Here is a 20,790-nt window from a genome sequence, read left to right as displayed (position 1 = left end):
GATAACTAAATATACCTCACAAATTAGAACCTTTAATTATGAACAAGCCCCAATTGATAGGCAAAAAATCCTCTCTCAATTTTGATCCGACAGGACGAGGAAACGAGGGTCCAATTTATTATGTAGGTCAATAAGGTTACGTCTATTTTTATTGGTACCCGGCACCCTAACCTGTTACGGCGTGAGCAAAATTTTTAAGTAATTTTGGAATGCCATAAAACGGAAAATTGCAACGGTTTACTTTCGAATTTTAGCGCCTTGTCACTATAATCCCTTCTAATATTTTAATACAATATTCAAACTTGAAATGACTGCGACAAGGTAGTATTTAAAGTGTAGAAATAGCTTTGACCTCGACCGTACCTAGCTATGAAACAACATGAGAACTGGCAAAGTGCAAGTCAGAATAAATGTTTCTGTGCACCTAACAACATAAAATTACACTAGTTTATGAGCTATGAAAGCACCACATATTGCACTAACGAATAGGTAGGTGGGACTGCAAAACGAATTTAATTAAAAAAAAAATCAAAAAGGAAAATTTAATTCCAACTCAAATCAGGTATTTAGGCGATTTTTTTAACAATAATAATAATAAATAAATAAATAAATATCACGGGACAATTCACACCAATTGACCTAGTCCCAAAGTAAGCTTAGCAAAGCTTGTGTTATGGGTACTAAGCAACGGATAAATATAATTATATAGATAGATACATACTTAAATACATAGTAAACATCCAAGATAGTATCCATCCAGTGGTGGCCTAGTGGGAAGCCGTGGTGGCCTAGTGGTTTGACCTATCGCCTCTCAAACAGAGGGTCGTGGGTTCAAACCCCGGCTCGCACCTCTGAGTTTTTCGAAATTCATGTGCGGAATTACATTTGAAATTTACCACGAGCTTTGCGGTGAAGGAAAACATCGTAAGGAAACCTGCACAAACCTGCGAAGCAATTCAATGGTGCGTGTGAAGTTCCCAATCCGCACTGGGCCCGCGTGGGAACTATGGCCCAAGCCCTCTTGCTCTGAGAGGAGGCCTGTGCCCAGCAGTGGGACGTATATAGGCTGGGATGATGAAACATCCAAGACCCGAGAACAAACATTCGTATTTTTCATACAAATATCTGCCCCGACACGGGAATCGAACCCGGGACCTCAAGCTTCGTAGTCAGGTTCTCTAACCACTAGGCCATCTGGTCGTCTAAATCCAGTCATTATTATCTTGATAATTATCATTAGACCTCCACTGTTGAACAACGGCCTTCCCCGAATGCCACAATGAACGACAACTCGCCACTTGCATCCACCGGTCGCCTGCAACTCTCGCGCTGTCTTCAGTCCACCTGGTGGTCGTCACTCGATCTTGACCCTCCCACGATGGTTCTTCGAGCGATGTGGCCCGCCCATTGCCACTTGGACTTGTATATTCTTCAAGTCACGTCAATGTATTGAATGTTCGAGCTATTAACACAATAATTAATTACTGACCAAAACTTAGTACCTACTTGTTTTGTTGGATTATCTTTATTTTTTGTATTTTTGTATTATGTCGAGTGCTTGTATAAAAAAATACAATACGATTTTATAAAATTTGTTAGTTACTAACATAATATAAGCTAATTTTTTCCCCGAAGAAATACAAGTCCAACGCAGTCGACATTGTTAAAAAGCTGTACATTTACAAGTTTATAACCAGCAGTATATAATTGTCTGTAACCAGCTTTAAGCTACATTAAGTTTAAAATACTAGACTTTGCCTCTTAAAGCTAAAACCTTGTAGTTTTCTTTTCGCCCGTACAAACGCTTCCGGTTACCATAAGTTGTTCGTTACGCTTTTGTTGCCACTTCGAAGAAGCAGGCGCTACGAATTTAGTGCTCGAACGAAAAGAAAGAACGTGGAATTACAACGGCAGATTCACAACATCAACCAACCATAGATATGTCGTGTGTAGGTACAAAATTAATAAAAGAGGAATAGAAATGATATCGCATATGTCTTTCCTTCCAGAGTCGATGTACCTACATAATAACTACTTTCTATCTCTCCTTCTGTTTTATAACATTAATATGGCATTCCTACGTTTTTTTGTTAGTAGACAACGGACTACAATCTCTGCAGTAAATTGTTTTTGAGAATTTAATATCGTTACGAACTGAGCTGGGAAAATAAACCTAAAAATACATCTTTTTAGACATTTTACAGGCGCTGTTTATTTATACAGATGGTAGTAAAAATATTTTATTTTTACGTAGATTTTACATACTTTGCCTTTCAACTTTTCAACAACAAAAAGAAAGCAAATGTTTTCTAAAGTTTTTTATTTAAATTCAGAATTTGAGTCTTTGAAATACCTTAAAATTTTAGATGCCCAGAAACCCTTTACCACCTTTATCTACCATTATAATTCAAAATTACAATTACCTGCATTATGTCAATTCTTTAAAGTCAACAAACACAACAATACAACGAAACGCTAAGAAAACCATCGTTCATTAATTTGTTTGCGATAACATCAAAGCCAGTACACGGGCCTAACCCCTGGTAGGTACTTATTTAAACCGGGTCCCGCATCCTAAACAAACGTCAGTGCCACAAAGCCACTAAGAAACACTTAAAACTGAGTACACTCTACGTGTACTTACCATTGGCGTTTAATAAAACGTTCCAGGATGAAATGAAGTGTGTAATGGAGTTCCTTTCACGGATTAGTCCCTTTTGTCGCTCAGTTCTAGCGAGTCAGGAAATTGGCCTGCGCTTCGGCAGCCTAGGACGTTCACATTCTATTATGACTGCGGGCTTGTGTATGGTTGGCTTTATGCAGAAGATTGGAATATTTAATTGAAATGCCTGTTTCTGATTTGGATGGCTTTTTTATTTTAAAGCCTCAAAATACGTTGATAAAAGGTTTTAATTTTTTTTTCAAAGTCTGTGATGCAGCTTTCTGCGTCTTTATTCAAAAATGTTGAAAGATAATAAAGGGCGTAAAGTAAACGCTATTTGCAGTAGGTAATGTAAGATTAACTTAATTTTAATTTTTCCTTGAGCCCAAACATATTGCCGATTTCAACATCTCAATTTTCGCAAGTTAGGAATAAGTCAATATTTTATTAATAGCACTCAAGTCTACCTACATGTAAAATAAGTGTCATTAACATCAAGGAACACTTTCGCAACGAGAATACGCTTCAATATCTTTTTAATCAAAGTTTTCATTAACAAGGAGCACATATAATACTTATAAACTTTCAGCATTCAGAAATAGGCGAATAACTGAGAGTTGTCTCGTGAGGCACCGCAAGGCACAGTTGTGTGTGACGCAGAGTTCAAAATAGAATCAAAAGTCAAGCTCGTAATAAGTTCTCATCATACAATAGGCAAAGTTTTCGCGAGCGCTTTTCTTAATAAACTGTTTTCCGTTTCGTATGAATTTAAATAATAGATAAAGATTTTCGACTGTAATTTGCCTTAAATTAGATCCTGAAGTAGAATATAGAACGTCTGTCCCTTTGTAAGTGTGCGTGTACGCTTAGATCTTTTGAACTACTTAACGGATGCAGTAAACGACTTTCATCAATAGATTGATTCAAAAGTTTATTTTTTATTAATAGCTCTAGTGATTCGTTGCGTCTCCACGTTTGTGTAGTTTTGGGAAAAGGAGGTGAAAATTGTTCAGTTATCATATTTGGTTAGCAATAGGGTGAAGACCAAAAAGTTGGACACCGTTAAAGCTTGGTTATTTAATCATACATTGTATGGATAATTTCGTGTCACAATGGCAAAAGTGGGTGGATGATCCGAACGATTTCGGCCAACGCGACCACTTCGACTCCTAGTTCATCGGCGGCGTCGGACCGATGCGCACGCGACTTAATTTCTCCATGTGCCGTGTGGTAATGAAAATAATGGATCGTGGTGCGCTGCAAAGTTTATTTTAGGTTTGGTGAATAAAAATTACGGAATTGAAAAGGTAAGTGTAAACTGACAAATAAAAATCCTATTATAAATTTAAATGTTCGACATTGTAGTTTTTTTTTCCAATTTGGTATGAGTACTTACGTGGTATGTGACGTTGGAAGAGTAAGGCCTAACTAGACGAAGACTGAAGAAAGATCGGGTCAGGAGTACTCTAAATCGACGTGCATGCATGAAAAGATTGATGAATGTAGAGGAAACGAGTTGTATGCCAGGATCGTAGCAGGTGGAAGAACGTAGTCTCTGCCTAACCCGTTGGGAAAGAGGCGTGGTTTTATGTATCTACTAACGTGATAAAAAACCTTGCGAATACGACTCACAAACATTTTATTTGCAGGAAAATCCTGACTGACGCTGAGAATCCGAAAAGTTATGAAACGGCTAACCTTTATTTTTAAAAAACATGAAAAGAAGCTGAGAAGGTAAGACATTAATAAGGGTTCACTAATTTTAACTGTTTATACAGAGAGTAATATTAAATACTCAACTGAATTTGTAGGTACCTATTGTGATGACTACTTCGTGAACCGAAGACTCAAAGCAAAAAAGTAAACGATTATTTAAGCTTAATGTGGCGTTTAATATAAGGTGTTTTAAAATTTGCTTAAATACTCATCTAATATTTTTACTAACCCTTCACTAATGCTTCATGTGGATAACTTGGTTGCATAGCTTTATTGTTTTAATGCTTTGTTTGAGCACGGTATGTGTTTTTATTTTACTGTATTGTTACTAAATTTTTCTTAGCTTTTTGAAGGAATGAACTGACAGCGATATTACACGAATACTTATAGTAGGTACCGCTCATTCTAGAATTTCTTTCAATGCCATGACGATTGGTTGTTTAACTTACACGCAGTACCTATGCAACATTAATGGCATGGATTTTATTTATTATTTACAGATTGGTCTACCTAAATTAGTCAGAAACACGAGCAAAGACCAAGAAGGGAAACCAATTAAGTGGCTGAAAATAAAATGTCTTCGGTTTGAGTCTTCGGTGTTGTTAAGTTCCGCTATACACACGACGGCCCTTACGCCCAATTCGACTTATTCCAGGAAAAAAGGCGATTCCGCGACCTAGGAAGAGGCTAAAGGTACAAAGAGGCACTAGAACCGATGAATGCGAAATCAGCGGCCAAAGACAAACCTGGTTAGATCAGTTCAAAGCATTCCTATCCCTAAGGCGTATCAAGATTCCTCAAGATCTCCACTATTGGTACGAGTCTCTACCTACTCAAAAATATATCATAGACACGCTGCCTAAGCCTGATATCACAGAGAAGATCCAGAAGTACTATAAAATATTGTTTTCGTCTTATTTTCCCTTTTTAGGGTTCGTTGGGGTGCCAACGGAACTCTATTACTGAGACTCCGCTGTCTGTCTGTCTGTCCGTCCGTCCGTCTGGTCACAGAGCTCTATCTCTTGACATTTTAGCTAGGCACTTGAAATTTTGGGCTCATTTGATTCGTCTTGACGAGATTTTACCTACTTTGGTAACTTTTCAAAACAACCGAAAGCAAAAAGCTTGTATTAGAATTTTAAAATTCAGAATTTGAGTCTTTGAAATACCTTAAAATTTTAGATGCCCAGAAACCCTTTACCACCTTTATCTACCATTATAATTCAAAATTTAAATTACCTGCATTATAATTCTTTAAAGTCAACAAACACAACAATACAACTTTATTTTTTAATTACCATCGTTCATTAATTTTCTTTACATAACATCAAAGCCAGATGTGTATACTTATTATTATAAAACAATTTGGTACAAACATTAAGGAACAGTTTAACTAACACTCTAGTTATTTACTTACTTTATACTTTCAAAATGAGCGTGTAATTCACTAACTCTAGTCGAAAAATCACTAACTCGCATCTAGGTTCATAATTTAAGAGCGCTTCGGCAATTATCGTTAATAACCAGGAAGATAGAACTTTTTGATTGGATTTGGCAGTTGGAGCTTTATGCCGTAGCTTTATGGCTTTTAAAGCCTCAAAATACGTTGATAAAAGGTTTTAATTTTTTTTTTCAAAACGTGATGCAGCTTTTTTCTTTATTCAAAAATGTTGAAAGATTAAAGGGCGTAAAGTAAACACTATTTGCAGTAGGTAATAAGATTAACTTAATTTTAATTTTTCCTTGAGCCCAAACATATTGCCGATTTCAACATCTCAATTTTCGCAAGTTAGGAATAAGTCAATATTTTATTAATAGCACTCAAGTCTACCTACGAGTATACGTACATGTAAAATAAGTGTCATTAACATCAAGGAACACTTTCGCAACGAGAATACGCTTCAATATCTGTTTTAATCAAAAGTTTTTCATTAACAAGGAGCACATATAATACTTATAAACTTTCAGCATTCAGAAATAGGCGAATAACTGAGAGTTGTCTCGTGAGGCACCGCAAGGCACAGTTGTGTGTGACGCAGAGTTCAAAATAGAATCAAAAGTCAAGCTCGTAATAAGTTCTCATCATACAATAGGCAAAGTTTTCGCGAGCGCTTTTCTTAATAAACTGTTTTCCGTTTCGTATGAATTTAAATAATAGATAAAGATTTTCGACTGTAATTTGCCTTAAATTAGATCCTGAAGTAGAATATAGAACGTCTGTCCCTTTGTAAGTGTGCGTGTACGCTTAGATCTTTTGAACTACTTAACGGATGCAGTAAGCGACTTTCATCAATAGATTGATTCAAAAGTTTATTTTTATTAATAGCTCTAGTGATTCGTTGCGTCTCCACGTTTGTGTAGTTTTGGGGAAAAGGAGGTGAAAATTGTTCAGTTATCATATTTGGTTAGCAATAGGGGTGAAGACCAAAAAGTTGGACACCGTTAAAGCTTGGTTATTTAATCATACATTTGTATGGATAATTTTCGTGTCACAATGGAAAAAGTGGGTGGATGATCCGACGATTTCGGCCATCGCCACCACTTCGACTCCTAGTTCATCGGAGTCCAAATCGGAAGCGGTCAAATGCGCAGGATATATTAAGGTGCGCAAGCGTTTGCGCAAACGCAGGCGCACGCACTCGTCGTGGTCGTTATAGGCGTCGGGATGTGACGACCCCATCGTCCGCTGGTGGTGTTGTTGCCAGTGCAGTTAGTCATCGCAGGCAGCTTGTGGCAACTGTTTGTGAGTGAGCGGTCCCCTCCCGCGCAGCTTAAAAAGTCTGATTCGGCGAGGAAGGTTACCTCGCGCAGATATGCAAAGAGGCTTGGCGGACTCGGCGATTCAGCAAGGCAAGGTGGCCTAGGGTGATGGTAGAGGGCGTATAGTTGCCATCGGTCAGACACATCATCTGAACTCACCTTCAGTCGTAGCGGTTTACCGTTCCACTGAACCAAGGAGAGGGAAAAAGTTAACGGAAATTATAACTACCTGCTAACGCAGCTTTAACGGTGTGCAGCTTTTTGGTCTTCACCCATAGACTTTCTTTATCATTTCGCCTCTTTCTTTTCAAAGTTGTACCCGCGTGAAGCTGGCGCGGGTCGCTAGCATAGAGTAAATTAGAAATTGCGTTACAATTTGCCAGGTAAATGAGATGATAACTTATATTATTTTATCGTTGTAAGAATCTATTTTCCAACTTACTGCGGTAAGTGCATTTTTTTTAAATAATCCTTGAGCGGAGCCTTTAGAATTTAGTACTAATGTAAGCACGCTCCTTGAGATTGCGAGACAATATTTAAAACCTATTTATAAGCGGAACAAGTTGGATCCTTTTGTTCCCAATTTTGTATGAGTATCACCAAGCGCCGCTCTAAATTCGTTTTAATATAACTCATGTAACGTATACAAAGCTTAGGTACTTTGCGTGAAGCGTCAGAGTATCTGCAGCGAAAACAGTTTAATTCAAAACTGCTACATTTCAGCGTACAAACTTTCCAGTATGCTTGCGTCATGAAAATACAACTGGCTGACGGCCGGCGTCGGTGCATTTGGACCTACGGTATTATTTGTTTCTATTAGCAGAATGTTTTGGTCAATGAATTTTAAGACTTTTTTTAAACTAAAGGTTTCTACCCACTACACCGTATTATGCCATGACTGTAATAGGAACGCGTCAGGAACGGAATGTCAAGCGCATACATGACACGTGAAGGCAGCGGTTGGTTAGGACGTGCTAGTGGGCATAGTCTATTACGTTGCTATTACGATCAGGGTATGATACGTTGTCATGGGTAGAGACCTTAACCTCCTGCGGCCCACCATACAACAAAATATGACATCGAAATTTAAAACTTAACGTCTCATAGATAAAGTTGAATTCATTCATTTCAGTTTGGGGCCCGCTGACACTGTATTTTATGTTACACTGTTTCTGAATCAATAAAAACTTTTCATTTCATTTTTTGTAAATTTGAATGATACAGAGAAAATGACACTTTATTCCTTTTTCAAAATATATAAGTTCTATTGCTAACAATATGTACTAGTATTATCACTTTGAACCCCAGGAGGTTAAAATGTCTTCAGGTGCTCCGGGATTATGATAGTTGCGATAGATGGCACCACATATGACTATTGGCGTAAGAAAGCTATAGAAATCATTGTGGTCATCGAAAGAGAGTGCAGCATGCATGAGGTTGTGCGAGAGCCTTACACAACAGTCGAGTGCTGTTTGCACATAGGTACCTAGCACTATGGCACATTTTTGTTTTTTTGGTCATACTTAGGTAATAATTGTATCGTATTACTGTTGTTATTTTATAATAATTATTATTATTGTTATTATGTGACTTGTAATTAAGTTTTCATTTTTTTTCTTTTTGTATTCTTACTTACTTTACTATAATTATTTTCAAGGTTTTTTGTTTGACATTGCCATAGTGTTTTAAACATGTTTTAAATATGGAAAAAAACTGATGACTTGGGTCTTCGCCTGTAATGTTACATTACATTTTTTTAATGCTATTATTAAATAAATAAATAAATGTTTTCAGTGATTTGGTCAGAAATCGAATGGTTCGTTAATACTAGAGATGATGATGATATCTCAAAAAAATATTTACTTATAGTATAAATGCGAAAGGATGTGAGTATGTGTGTAAGCATGTTTTTCCTACTCTTTCACGCAAAACGGCCGAACGGGTTTGGCTGAAAGGATTTCTCATTTTAGTGCACACCGTCACTTGCATGGATGTCACTAACATGCATTGTTGTAATAATTATTTCTTATTTTTCTAAAACACCTTAATCTTATGCTGAGATGTATTATAAATTATTTCTGAATCTATCATAACACTGGCATTTCCTTTAAATATTACAAAGCGTAATTAAATCCACGGAAGTGATGTCCGTGGAAGTGACTGTGTGCACAAAAATAAAAATTAGAAATATTCAAAATTTGATGTAGATAGTTAAACCTCTGGATTAAAAATTCTAAAATCTGAACCGCGTCTCGAATATGAAATGTATCGTGACTCTTCGTAGAAATTATATGAAAACCACGATGAAAGTTTTGAAAATTCCCGTGGGAATTTAGTAAATCTCAAAATGTCTATTCGACTGTCATGCATAACGGTTTTCACGAGCGAAACCGCGCAAGTGAACGCGCCCGTATTTTTTGCGCCCGAACAAGAGAAGACCCGTGCGAAAACTATTCGTCAACTCAACACCATTAAAACTTGCCCGCTGTTACTAAGTAAAACGCCTTTTAAATGCATTCCTATTTTTCTGTATTAAAATTTTGCAACTGTACTCGTTTAAAGTTCTGTCCCCTTTTATTGTAAAGAATATTTTTATTCTGCAAAGTACGCGTGGGTTTTCTTAGTCATATGATTCAAAAACTGCATCAAGTACTTGCCTAGTCACTTGTGCTGTTGCAGTCCTAAAAAAAAAACAATTACTGTCATGATTTATCTATACTGCTTTTGTTTAGCCTTTATTTATATACCGCTTTCTTCTATTCTTCTTGTTCTCTTTTTTACCTCCACATCCAGAGCTAAATATATCCGAACCCTCGATCAGTTTCACACCTAGGTAGTCGCGCCGTCTCCGCCTCGGGCTTTCGTACCGAAGACAATAATTTACAAACTAGTAAATGAAAACTCCCAAATTATAACCTTATAAAAATAGTTTAATAAGTATACTTTGTTTGGCAAATAACAAAATGTATCATAAAAACTCAATTTTAAAACTAACTATGTAACACTTTCCGCATTCCAATCTGGCTGCTTAGAATGGCGTTGGCCACAACATTGGCCGAAGAAGAACCGGCAGCAACTGTTTTTTATTTTCTTTCCCTGTGCACCTTGAATGCTTGTATATTTTTGAATAGTTGTTCGTCAGTTAATTTCACGAAAAGCAGCAAAAGAAAAAACAAAATCGGTCGCTAATTTATTTTTTTGCTGACACTGTGGTCGGTGCTGTTCTAAGCAGCCAGTGTCAAATAGATAGAAAACAGGTTGGAGCGCGTAAAGTGCTACAACCGCAATGTGAACCTAAGCTTAAACCCTCCCGTACACTAAGACGTCACTTTAAGTACATTGAAGCGTCACTACCTAAAGCACCCTTAACGGTGGCTAGTTTAGTGCCTATTTATGAAATTAATGTTTTACGATCCTAGCAAGATAAATAACGTTTGTAAATTATCAGTATTATGATGTTTGTTTTCTTTAGAATGAGCCAGATAAAATAGGCACTAAGAAACCAACGTCTGGCGTGCTTGGTCCCAAAGAAACTGGTCCTCGCGTTCATTGGATCAATAATAATAGTTATTGTTCGCTAGAGGAAAGAGATTAGTCTACGTTGTAACGTTAAAGACGGACTAATTAAATTCTTCCATAAGTATAAATCGATTTACGACGCCCATTGACGTCGGTCAGGTGGGTGTAATATAACAACTCTTCTACGCCTCAATGTAACAAAGATCAACAAATTATTGTGTTTTCTTGCCTTCGCTTTCATCATCACTGTACTGTTTAGGAGATTCGCCAGGCTTCAGCAGGCGTCCGACAATGTCGTACTTTCCTGGAAAAAGAAAACAACACAGTAAAAATCCGTAGAACTCAATGTGGATTCAGAACCATTAAGTGGCTAGCTGGATACTGGAAACTTATATTTCTTAGAATTCAAATGTATGATGCTTTGATTTCGTGTAATATCAGATATTTCATGTATCTACCTAATATTAGATGATATTTCACAACTCTAAATATTATATGGAGAGTACGTAGGTAAGGAATGCTAAATTATGTTTACTTTAGCTTCAGCGACAGCATAGTTATATAATGGTTTCGCTTAAATTAATGTGTCGTATGTAGCTTAGTATTGGTTTTGAAATGAGTAAGTATAACAGGTAAAGGGATAATACCGCATACTGCTTACTTTGTAGTTTTGTTCCTATGTACCTGTTTTCTGTATCACTTATTATTATGATGTTTAATGAAGAGTCCTGATAGGTATTGTATTGTGTTGTAAATAGTTTTTAAAATCATGTAAAACATAATGTTTTTGTTGGGTGTTTAATATGTATTTACGAGTAGTATTATAATTTATAGACGTACCTGTAAACTGTTCCTCCCACTCTTTGGCAGCGGACACCTCGTCAGGCGTTAGATCACTGACGTCATCGTATTCCTTATCAGAACCAGCGACGGTGCCGGTGGCCAGCCCACGCGTCGCATCAGTGCCTGCAAATGCGGCGTATGGACCTCCTGGAATGAAAAAAGATCATACAGTTAATAAGGAAAGTAATAGAACTGTGTTCGGAGCATCAGGTTGTAAGGCTTTACCAGATAAGCATACTGATTCCCTGTTCATTGCGCGGCTCATTGGCAGCACACACAATGAATGGAGAACATGCCCACCCTGCTGACGGTTGCGTGTCAGACCGCAAACTGGAGACCAGAAGGCAGGCCTCATTGCGCGTTCTGCCAGGTAAGCATTGACCGGCGAGCGTCTCAGCCGCGCAATGAATAAAGCGCTCGGTTGTTTTATGCGATAAACGCTGCGTTAAACGCAATGCGTTTGACGCACATCAATTTGCGTCAGATAATCTAATTACCAAGCATTGTCTTACGTGGTGAATGCAGCGGCAAACTTACTTTTTGGTAAGCCTACGATGCTGAACAGTCTGCGACTAGCCCTTGAGTCTATGGTTAACCTAATGTTAACCCGGCACTAGTGAATGAAATGAATGAACCACTTTAATGTTTTAGTGTGTCTAATTTTGAAATTTTCATAGTAATGTCATCACAATCGTCGAATATTCTCGATTGTCTCGAGGTCGACATATGTTGTGAATTCATTATGATTAAACGTCACCAAAGTTTAAAACTGTTAACATGTTCCATCGTAAAGGTACGTACCTTACACTTACCTTAAGCACTTACGTAATTGCTTGACGCAATAGCGTACGGATATAGATATCGGTGATCATTGTTACGTTGTCATTTCTCTATTAAATCATGACAATTTTATTGTTACTGAAGTGGATCACCAGGTACAAGTAATATCACAAAGATTAAGCTATATAACGTTACACGGGGAATGGTTCTATTTAATGAAAAATAGACAAATAAATGTGAAAAATGATTCACTAACGTCGATAGAACTATAGTGGTACATGCAGCCATAGTTGACAAGAACGAGATGACTGATACAATCAACGTGGGTAATGACATGTGACGAACGAATAACTTAGTGGTTATTGACCCTAGCGGCAAATGTTTGTAAGATGAATGTTTGTGCATTTGTTTTAGATGTTTTTCTATGCACATATAAGACTATAAGTATCCGATCTAGAACAGGCGTTCTATGCATATAAGATAAACATATCGGATATCGGATAGCTTTAGCAAATAGAGAAACACAGCTTTTACACAAAAACAAATGACGGCGGTTCTTGTCATTCATAAAAAATTTAATCATACGTTAATGTCTAATTACTCGTAAGGGGCGACGATGATAATACCATGTTGTCATCTTTGCTCTTTTCACACGCCCTAAGCTTATTCGAGACCCAGGTAAAGCGGAGACAGTGGCTCTGGGTCATTGGCCCAAAGTGGGCTACTTTGCAACGGTAAAATGATTACTTCCGATTTCCTCAGTATTGCATACTATCCAAAGCGTAAAATGTTGGGAAGATCTCGCGCAACAGAGAAACGTTAGACGCGATTCTATTCACAAGGCTTTATCGAGAACAGAGTTGAATGAAAGATCTTAAAACTGCCCCAAGGCCTAGGTACTGTGTTTACTCTTACAATTAAATACAAACAAGTAGTTAAATACCAACTTGTACCGTGCGCTCTGCTACTATACTTTGTCTAAGTTTGGCTTTGCCAGCCATTTTCGTTTTCGCATCCAGAATTAGCAAAATTGCCGATGAAATACGTATACGATAAAGAGGACGACAGCATCCTACTATTTAATATTATAAACGCGAAAGTTTGTGGGAATGGGTGGATGTATGGATGTTTGTTATATCTTCACGCAAACTACTGGATGGATTTTGATGTACTGTGTAGATTTTATCCTTATACTAGCTTTTGCCCGCGGCTTCGGCCGCGTGTGATTCGGTTATCGTGCGCTGTTCCCTCGGGAACTGTGCATTTTTTCGGGATAAAATGTAGCCTATCTTACTCTCTGGCCTATAAACTATCTCTGCCAATAATCACGTCGATCCATCGCTCCGTTTCGACGTAAAGACGGACAAACATACAAACACATAAACATACAAACACACAAACATACAAACACACAAACATATAAACACACACACTTTCGCATTTATAGTATTAGTTTCGCATTTATGGATTCCTACGGGATTGGGATGAAATCTCAAAATCTCAACCAATGGGTTTAGGATTATGAAATTAAGCACAGTTGTTTTTAGTGCAATGTCAAGTTCCTACGGATTTTCTTTGCAGCGAAGTTACAGGCAACTACTTGTTATTAATAAAAATCAGTATCATCCATAGTGTATAAAATGAATAATTTTACTCAACAGCGATATTTTATTTGGGCTCAGAATAAGATCCTGTTTAAAAGTAACCGTTTGAGTTCCCAGTCAAGGACTTATTTACACAAAGCGAGCAACGCAAAAGCTGGCTTAACCGTATTTTTTCAACAGCACGTGTGCATCCTTTTAATTGATAATGATGACTTATTCGTTTCCCTGTAAGGTTCATTTTGATTCCACTGTATTTTTGTTTCGACTTTGAACGTATAAGGGGTCAAGGGAGTTTAGTTAAGTCGAGCGGAATTTGTGTGAAATGTTGATGAATGAGGGCTTATTTATATTAATAATTATCAAAAGTAAGTTTTAAGTCGAACTTATAACTCAAAGGATGATAAATCTGAATCAAAAATGGTAGGTTTGAACTATATAAACTTTAATATCTTAAAATGGTAGAGGCATTTTTATCCCCGGCATGAACATTTTTGGTATCTATCTACCAAATAACAAATCTAACTTTGGTACCTCTATACGTTTAATGAATAACTTAACAGACACTAACAACGTACAGTATAAATTATAGCTTCGCTATAGACTTTCGATTTGGCAGATAATATTATTTGATGACCATATTGGTGCACTAAGAATGAAGTTTTTAAAATTCCCACGGGATATAGAGCTGAACAGACCAAAATATTGATAAAACCAGTAATTAAGAAAAGGTACAGATTTTTAAACAGCATTGGCGACGAGATTTGATACATCAATAAACACTAAGTTTGGGTAGGTATATATGTACCTTTATGTAGGTAAACAAGTACCTAAATAGATAATATGGCAAGTTGACCTACATAATCAGTTAATTTTGCAGCAACTTACTAACTTTAGCATACAGCCTTCCCGTATTCAAGATGAACATGAATTTGCAACTTTTATCAACCCTGTCTACGTAAAAATAGCAACATAATAGCATTTTTATGACATTTTTCTTGTTAATGTCAGCGTTGCGACATACACTGCATTATAATGAGATAATTACTGGAGGCGACCTTCGCCACCGGGGCGGGCCCGGCATGTTCAATTACGACCCGGTCAGGACGACGCGTAACGGGCAGTACGGCGAATCTTTTACTGTTCATTGCATGGTGGACACGTTCATTAAATACTGGTTATATAACAATACATGCAATGTATGTGTTTTTATAATTAATATCACTTGCCGCGGCAGCCGCGTGGCTGGGCTGTATGGTGACGTCAGTATTTGCGATTCGGATTTTAAAAGATGTTCTATGGTTTATGTCAATCTAATTTATAGAAAGGGTAAACAAAGACGCCGTTAACCCGACCACAGACTTAGATGATTATTATGTGAAAACCTAGAACCTTTTGCAAAATAATTAATCAGTTCAGTAAATCGATTAATTTATTAATTGAATAGATCAAAGTATTTTTGTCTATTTTATTATTTACACAATACTTAATTTAATTCCAAAGAATATAAAAGCAGTAACAATTTTTTTAATTTGACGGTAAATTAATAATAATCGCTACCAATTAATCGTTTTTTAAAGTGTCAAATTTTCCACCATCTCTACGCTTGTTTATGCTACTACAGATTATGCACGTGTTTCCTTCAAGAAATAACGTCAGACTTTGACGAAGATTTTTCAAATGAAAATTAAACTTTGAAATAAAGTGAATTTTGGTGGAAAAAGTGATTAGACTTCTAGTTACAAGACAGGAATTATAGATAAATGTGTTATTGATTTGATCCAGTGGGTGTTTATACAAGAGTTTTGATGAAATCGGTTTGTTTACACTTTGCATAAATTGGATTGACATAACGTATAGCATCTGCTTTTGTATTGCTATTTATGAGTGAAACTTATGGTATTAATAGTTATGAGGTCTTGAGGTGTGCCCGACATACAGTTGGATTTCGTTCAAGCTCTCCTTGACAAGTAACTACGGATCAGTTCGAAACGTGTCGAGCATACCTCAGCTATTGATACGTGAGCAACTCATGGTATCTTAATTATGTTAATAAGTATTAACGCGATTATTGAGATCTTAACGCCATCTAGTCATAGAATAGCTGAACTACTAAGATAAATGAGTACAAATGTAGATGTAGTGAATAATGTTTTTCCATCGTATTTTGTCGGAAAAGTTTGTATTTATCTTGCTTTCTCAACTAGCTTACTACTGAAGTTTACTGAAACTGATAGAGACAGCAAGATAAATATGAAGTTATCCGATAAAATACGATGGAACAACATTGTTCAATAGATCTGTATCTATTCTATGTATCTTTTCACTCACATTCCTGTAAGGTAGTATTAAAAATTCTTAAACTCACCTTTGGACTTTGTTCCTAGGTATTCTTATGGTACGGTCTGGAGAGAGACATCTCTTTATTGTAATCCCCTCATTAGGCCGATACAGTCACCCCAAAAATGTGTTCTATCAATACCTACTTCATACTTTATTAACGTTGGATTTTATCAACATGTTTGTCTCAAATTAGTGTATCTTTATTAGAAATAACCTTGAGTTTAATTAAAGTGAATGAATATAAATGCGTAAATTAGGCACGTTTTAGATTCAATTAAGCGCAGGAAATTTATTAATTTCAGTAAGAATTATTTAACTTAGGCGGAAATATAGATCATTGTAGGTAATTCAATTTATTGGCAAAATTATAGGATTGTTAGGGAGTCAACTAGGAATCCTTATAGTTTCGCCATGTCTGTCCGTCTGTCTGTCTGTCCGCGGCTATGCTCAGAGACCGTTAGTACTAGAAAGCTGTAATTTGACATGAATATACATATCAGTCACGCCGACAAAACGATAAAATAAAAAACAATATAAACATTTCTTTTAGGGTACGGGTGATTTTTTTTCTCGACTGACCTTATAGTGTGGGGTATCGTTATTTTTCGATTCAGTGATCTGTTTGCGAAATATTCAACTTTAAAGTGCAATTTGAAAAAAATCAGGATGGTAGTAAGTAGGTATATCAAATTTACGAGGAAAACTATAACGGATAAGATTGTTTCAAAATTAGTAGGAGTATAAGAGTAAGTAGCACCCTAAGGTATAAAATAAATATTCGTAAACTTGGAATACTTGATTTTTTGTAATGGCTACGGAACCCTATCTTGGGCGTTTCCGACACGCTCTTGGCCGATTTTTTATTCAAAGTCAAAGTCAGAATATTTTTATTCAATTTAGGCTATAACAAGCACTTATGAATGTCAAATAAATCTACCACCGGTTCGGAAAAACCTCTGTTGAGAAATATCCGGCAAGAAACTCAATGAGATATATATTTTTTTAAACAGATTTACATTATTATTAAATGATATCTATACATCACAAGTATTTAACACAACTTTATTTTTGAGATTGTATCGATACACTATTTTCAAACTCGCTTAAGCTTTCAAAAATAGTGCAGCATTTGGAGCCTTATCTATTGTACAGAGTTTACAGGTGGTAGGACCTTGTGCAAGGTCCTCCCGGATTGATATATGGGCGGTGGTGATCTCTTACCATCATGAGACCCGCTTGCTCGTTTGCCTTCAAGTTGAATAAAAAAAAACAGAGCATACTTGCCGATACCAATTTCAATGGACTGGAAACAATAAAGCTATGTACTAGGTTGACATAATGAATATACAATAGGGAATCAAAAAATAATCTTATCAATGTACATTTCTTGTCATCTAGCTTATAACCATAATGGGAGAATAATAGTTTTTGTAGATAATGTAATATAATAGAAATCGTACCTACTATAAAACGTCGTTATCACAAGAACAAATTTGAGACGTGTTCATTGTAAGTGATTGAATATCGAGAAGCCAATTTAAGTGGTTAATGGAAGAACATTAGCTGTTCATTACAAATTTAATCGAAATTATGTCATATGGTAAACCCTGATGGAAGAAATGTTTAGGTACCTATTAGCTCATGTTACTTCCTTCCTTATAGAAGAGTTTGCGCGCAGAATGCTAGTTAACGTAAGTCCTCATGACAATAAGTTTTAATGATTTGCATGGGTTCTACAATAATAACAAAGCAACAAAGAAAAATATCGAATATGATTTCGCTAGGACGTGTACCGGATATGGATACTGGATAGAGAGAAATAGGCAAAGTAAATGCTAAACGTATACGTACAGCCAAGGACTTAATCACGTACCAGGGTGAAACCTTTTCATAATCTATTTCGCTTTGGTTTCTTTGGCAATGTATGGGATATCAACATGACATTAGTAGCACAAAGGTTTCACCCTAGTATATGATTCAGTTTCTTTGACTAAAAATAAATAAAAATTGTTTATTAAAGGTAACCTTATTAACATTTAATTAATATCCAGCGGTCCCACACTAGGCTATGCCTGTCACGTGGCGGCCTGATTCGGTTTTTAAAATAAATTAATAATAAGAAAAATTACTTAGTATTAGCCGATTACATACACAGTCAAATATAAGGCTTATAAGAACTTAGCTAGCAGTTTAATGAAGAAGAGATAAAGCAAAAATGAATGTAGTGTATTGTGTGTGTGTGTGTGTGTGTTTTAAGATCCTTCAACCAGCCAACAATCTACAATTAGCTAACCCCTTAGTATTTTCGCTTTTTAACTGTCAAACTTTATCATTATTATTGTATATGATACAATTTACGAACGAGTTGAGCTACTTTTGAGATTACTTTGAGTGTACTTTACTTCTGTATTAAATACAAGGAATTAATCGTCCTACACTTCGTTTATTAATGAAACAGGTGTTTGATAGATTTCTTACGACCTTAGGATGTTCCTTTAATAAAATGGCGGGTCAATCTCTGTCGTTTTTTTATGAATTATAACCGTAGGAAGTAGGTATACAGAAAAATATGTTTTATCAGAATACACTTACGTGGAAAATATCACAAGGAGCATTACGAGCAGTTTCTGAAATGGGGCAAAGTTTCAAAAATAGTTCGCGATCAAATCGCATGGAGATAAGATTATCATTCAATCGTGACTGTCATAACGGTGAACACTAACTAATTCACCATCTAAAACAGACCCTAAACTGTCGTAACAACGCTGCTTATGAAATGTTTCCATTGCTCCCCTTCGCAACCAAGTAATCATACATAACAATAGCTATAGTATGAAATTTGTATACTCTTTATCATACCTTTTATCAGTAGGTATTACAACCGGCTCCGAAAAGCGTAAGTACTTTTTGCCTTATTTCATTCGGAAAATACAAAATTCATCTTTGATACTGAAATTATTATTATCTCGACTGACAATTCCAGAATATTCTCAAAACATTTGCGACGAACGACACCAGATATTCAAAATACAGATAGACCGACAATCAAATCACTCAGGTGGAACACGTGATATTGAAAATGTTATGATTTCGTTGACAAACGCCAAGCGAAATTGATCTCTACTGCGTTCAACGGAATTACGTCAACATGACATTCTAAAGCAACCACGCGAGGCTAGAATCATATAAAACTCTAATGACAAAGCATAAAAAACTGAGATTGACATTCGGCTTGTAATGTAATGCGGGGTTTAGAACCTAGTAAAGGTAAGCGTCACTTACCGGGCCCGTAAAACGACTTCCCCCTGGTGACATCAAAAATCACGCCGTTTACGGCCAGCAAAACTCTGCCGTCGGGTTGAGTGCCGTCGTATTTCTTGAGCTCCTGTACCGTGAGATCTTTACGCAACTTGGGTAATCGCTGTATCGGTGGTGCCGCTTCGGATTCCGGTTCGAATTTGGCTCTTAAGATCTTGTAGATAAGGTACGCGATGACGAGGAGTAGCGTGAAATTGACGGGGCTCGTCAATTCGTCCCATAAAGTAGGCTCCGGCTCGGTTTGTGACATGTTTACGTGTATACTGGTCGAACACTTGGTAGACACTGAACGCGCGTTATCAAGTATTTTCGTTAAGGTCAACGTGTAGCGCGCCGGCAATTGATGTTAAGGCCAGTGTATAAACAACGACCGCTCGGCGAGCGTCTGTCCGGATTGTTTTTAAGTCAGTGCGGAAGTATCGAATGCTTTTGTAACCGATACTGCTGGCCACTGTGACTGGGCAAAAAGTCATCGTGACGTATTTAGTGGGACTCATAAGAACAAGTTGCATTTATTACAAAACAATGGTGTAATACATTTTTATAAATAAAGACTACAGCTAGAAACTGTAATCTACCTACACTTAATAATGGTCTTTACGTTACATGTGACTTTTGTCTTCCCCTTCTTGTTCTAGCAGGTATTGCGTGTGCGCGGTACGATATACACATTTTGTAACCGGTTCGCCGGTCTGACTAGTTTTTATTCAAATTTATGTTAAAGTTTCGTAAGTTTAATATAAATCTGTGATTTAGTGAATGTTTTTTTCAACTAATAATTTTACTTTCTGCCGATCCTTTGCAAGTTGATGTACAATGTGAGAAACAATATTTGGTTTAAGTGCTGTTACTTTATTACTGAGACGGTTACGAGTCGAGTCCTTGAAAAATCTTATAAATGTTAAGATTGAACAATTTATTAATTGATAACAGTTATTTATTTTGCTATAATATCTATATCAATATCTTACTTTCCCTTAAAATATGCAAAACTATCTTGTAACAATGATTAGCTAAAAATAATGTCACCCAAAGTTAACCATTACAATAAAACGGAATAACATTGTATTTATCTAAACAAATATGAATTTTTAATGAGATTTTGTGATGAAGTAATTTTTTTTACATTATAACTTTAATACATCATAAAGGAAAATAACTACTAAAAACATCATGATGATTTCTTATTTCCTTTATCGTACGTATGCTTATAACGACTATGTTGCAATATTTTAAAGAAAATTAACT

At 36.4% G+C, this 20,790-nt stretch overlaps 1 protein-coding gene across 1 annotated transcript; it reads right to left on the bottom strand.

The window, feature by feature from the left end:
• Positions 1-10,581: 10,581 nt before the first annotated feature.
• On the bottom strand, positions 10,582-19,865 carry LOC141441319 (membrane-associated progesterone receptor component 1-like). The gene is made up of 3 exons (XM_074106021.1): positions 19,507-19,865; positions 11,498-11,647; positions 10,582-10,961 (listed from the first exon to the last, which is right to left on the bottom strand). Exons 1-3 carry the CDS (start codon positions 19,790-19,792, stop codon positions 10,870-10,872), a joined length of 528 nt encoding a protein of 175 aa, XP_073962122.1. The 5' UTR covers positions 19,793-19,865; the 3' UTR covers positions 10,582-10,869.
• Between the last annotated feature and the right edge of the window lie 925 nt (positions 19,866-20,790).

This window comes from Choristoneura fumiferana, chromosome 2 (genome assembly GCF_025370935.1).
Source record: "Choristoneura fumiferana chromosome 2, NRCan_CFum_1, whole genome shotgun sequence".
Classification (NCBI taxonomy): Eukaryota; Metazoa; Arthropoda; class Insecta; order Lepidoptera; family Tortricidae; genus Choristoneura; species Choristoneura fumiferana.
The sequence above is the reverse complement of the archived record's forward strand: the minus strand, read 5'-3'. Positions and strand labels throughout refer to the sequence as shown.

Bases quoted from the DNA above. Each gene is read 5' to 3' on its own strand.
- LOC141441319 (XM_074106021.1), bottom strand. From the start codon at position 19,792: ATGTCACAAACCGAGCCGGAGCCTACTTTATGGGACGAATTGACGAGC. The intron at 11,648-19,506 runs GTAAGTGACGCT...TTTTCATTCCAG, and splicing joins GAAGTCGTTTTACGGGCCCG to GAGGTCCATACGCCGCATTT. The intron at 10,962-11,497 runs GTACGTCTATAA...TTCTTTTTCCAG, and splicing joins GTGGGAGGAACAGTTTACAG to GAAAGTACGACATTGTCGGA.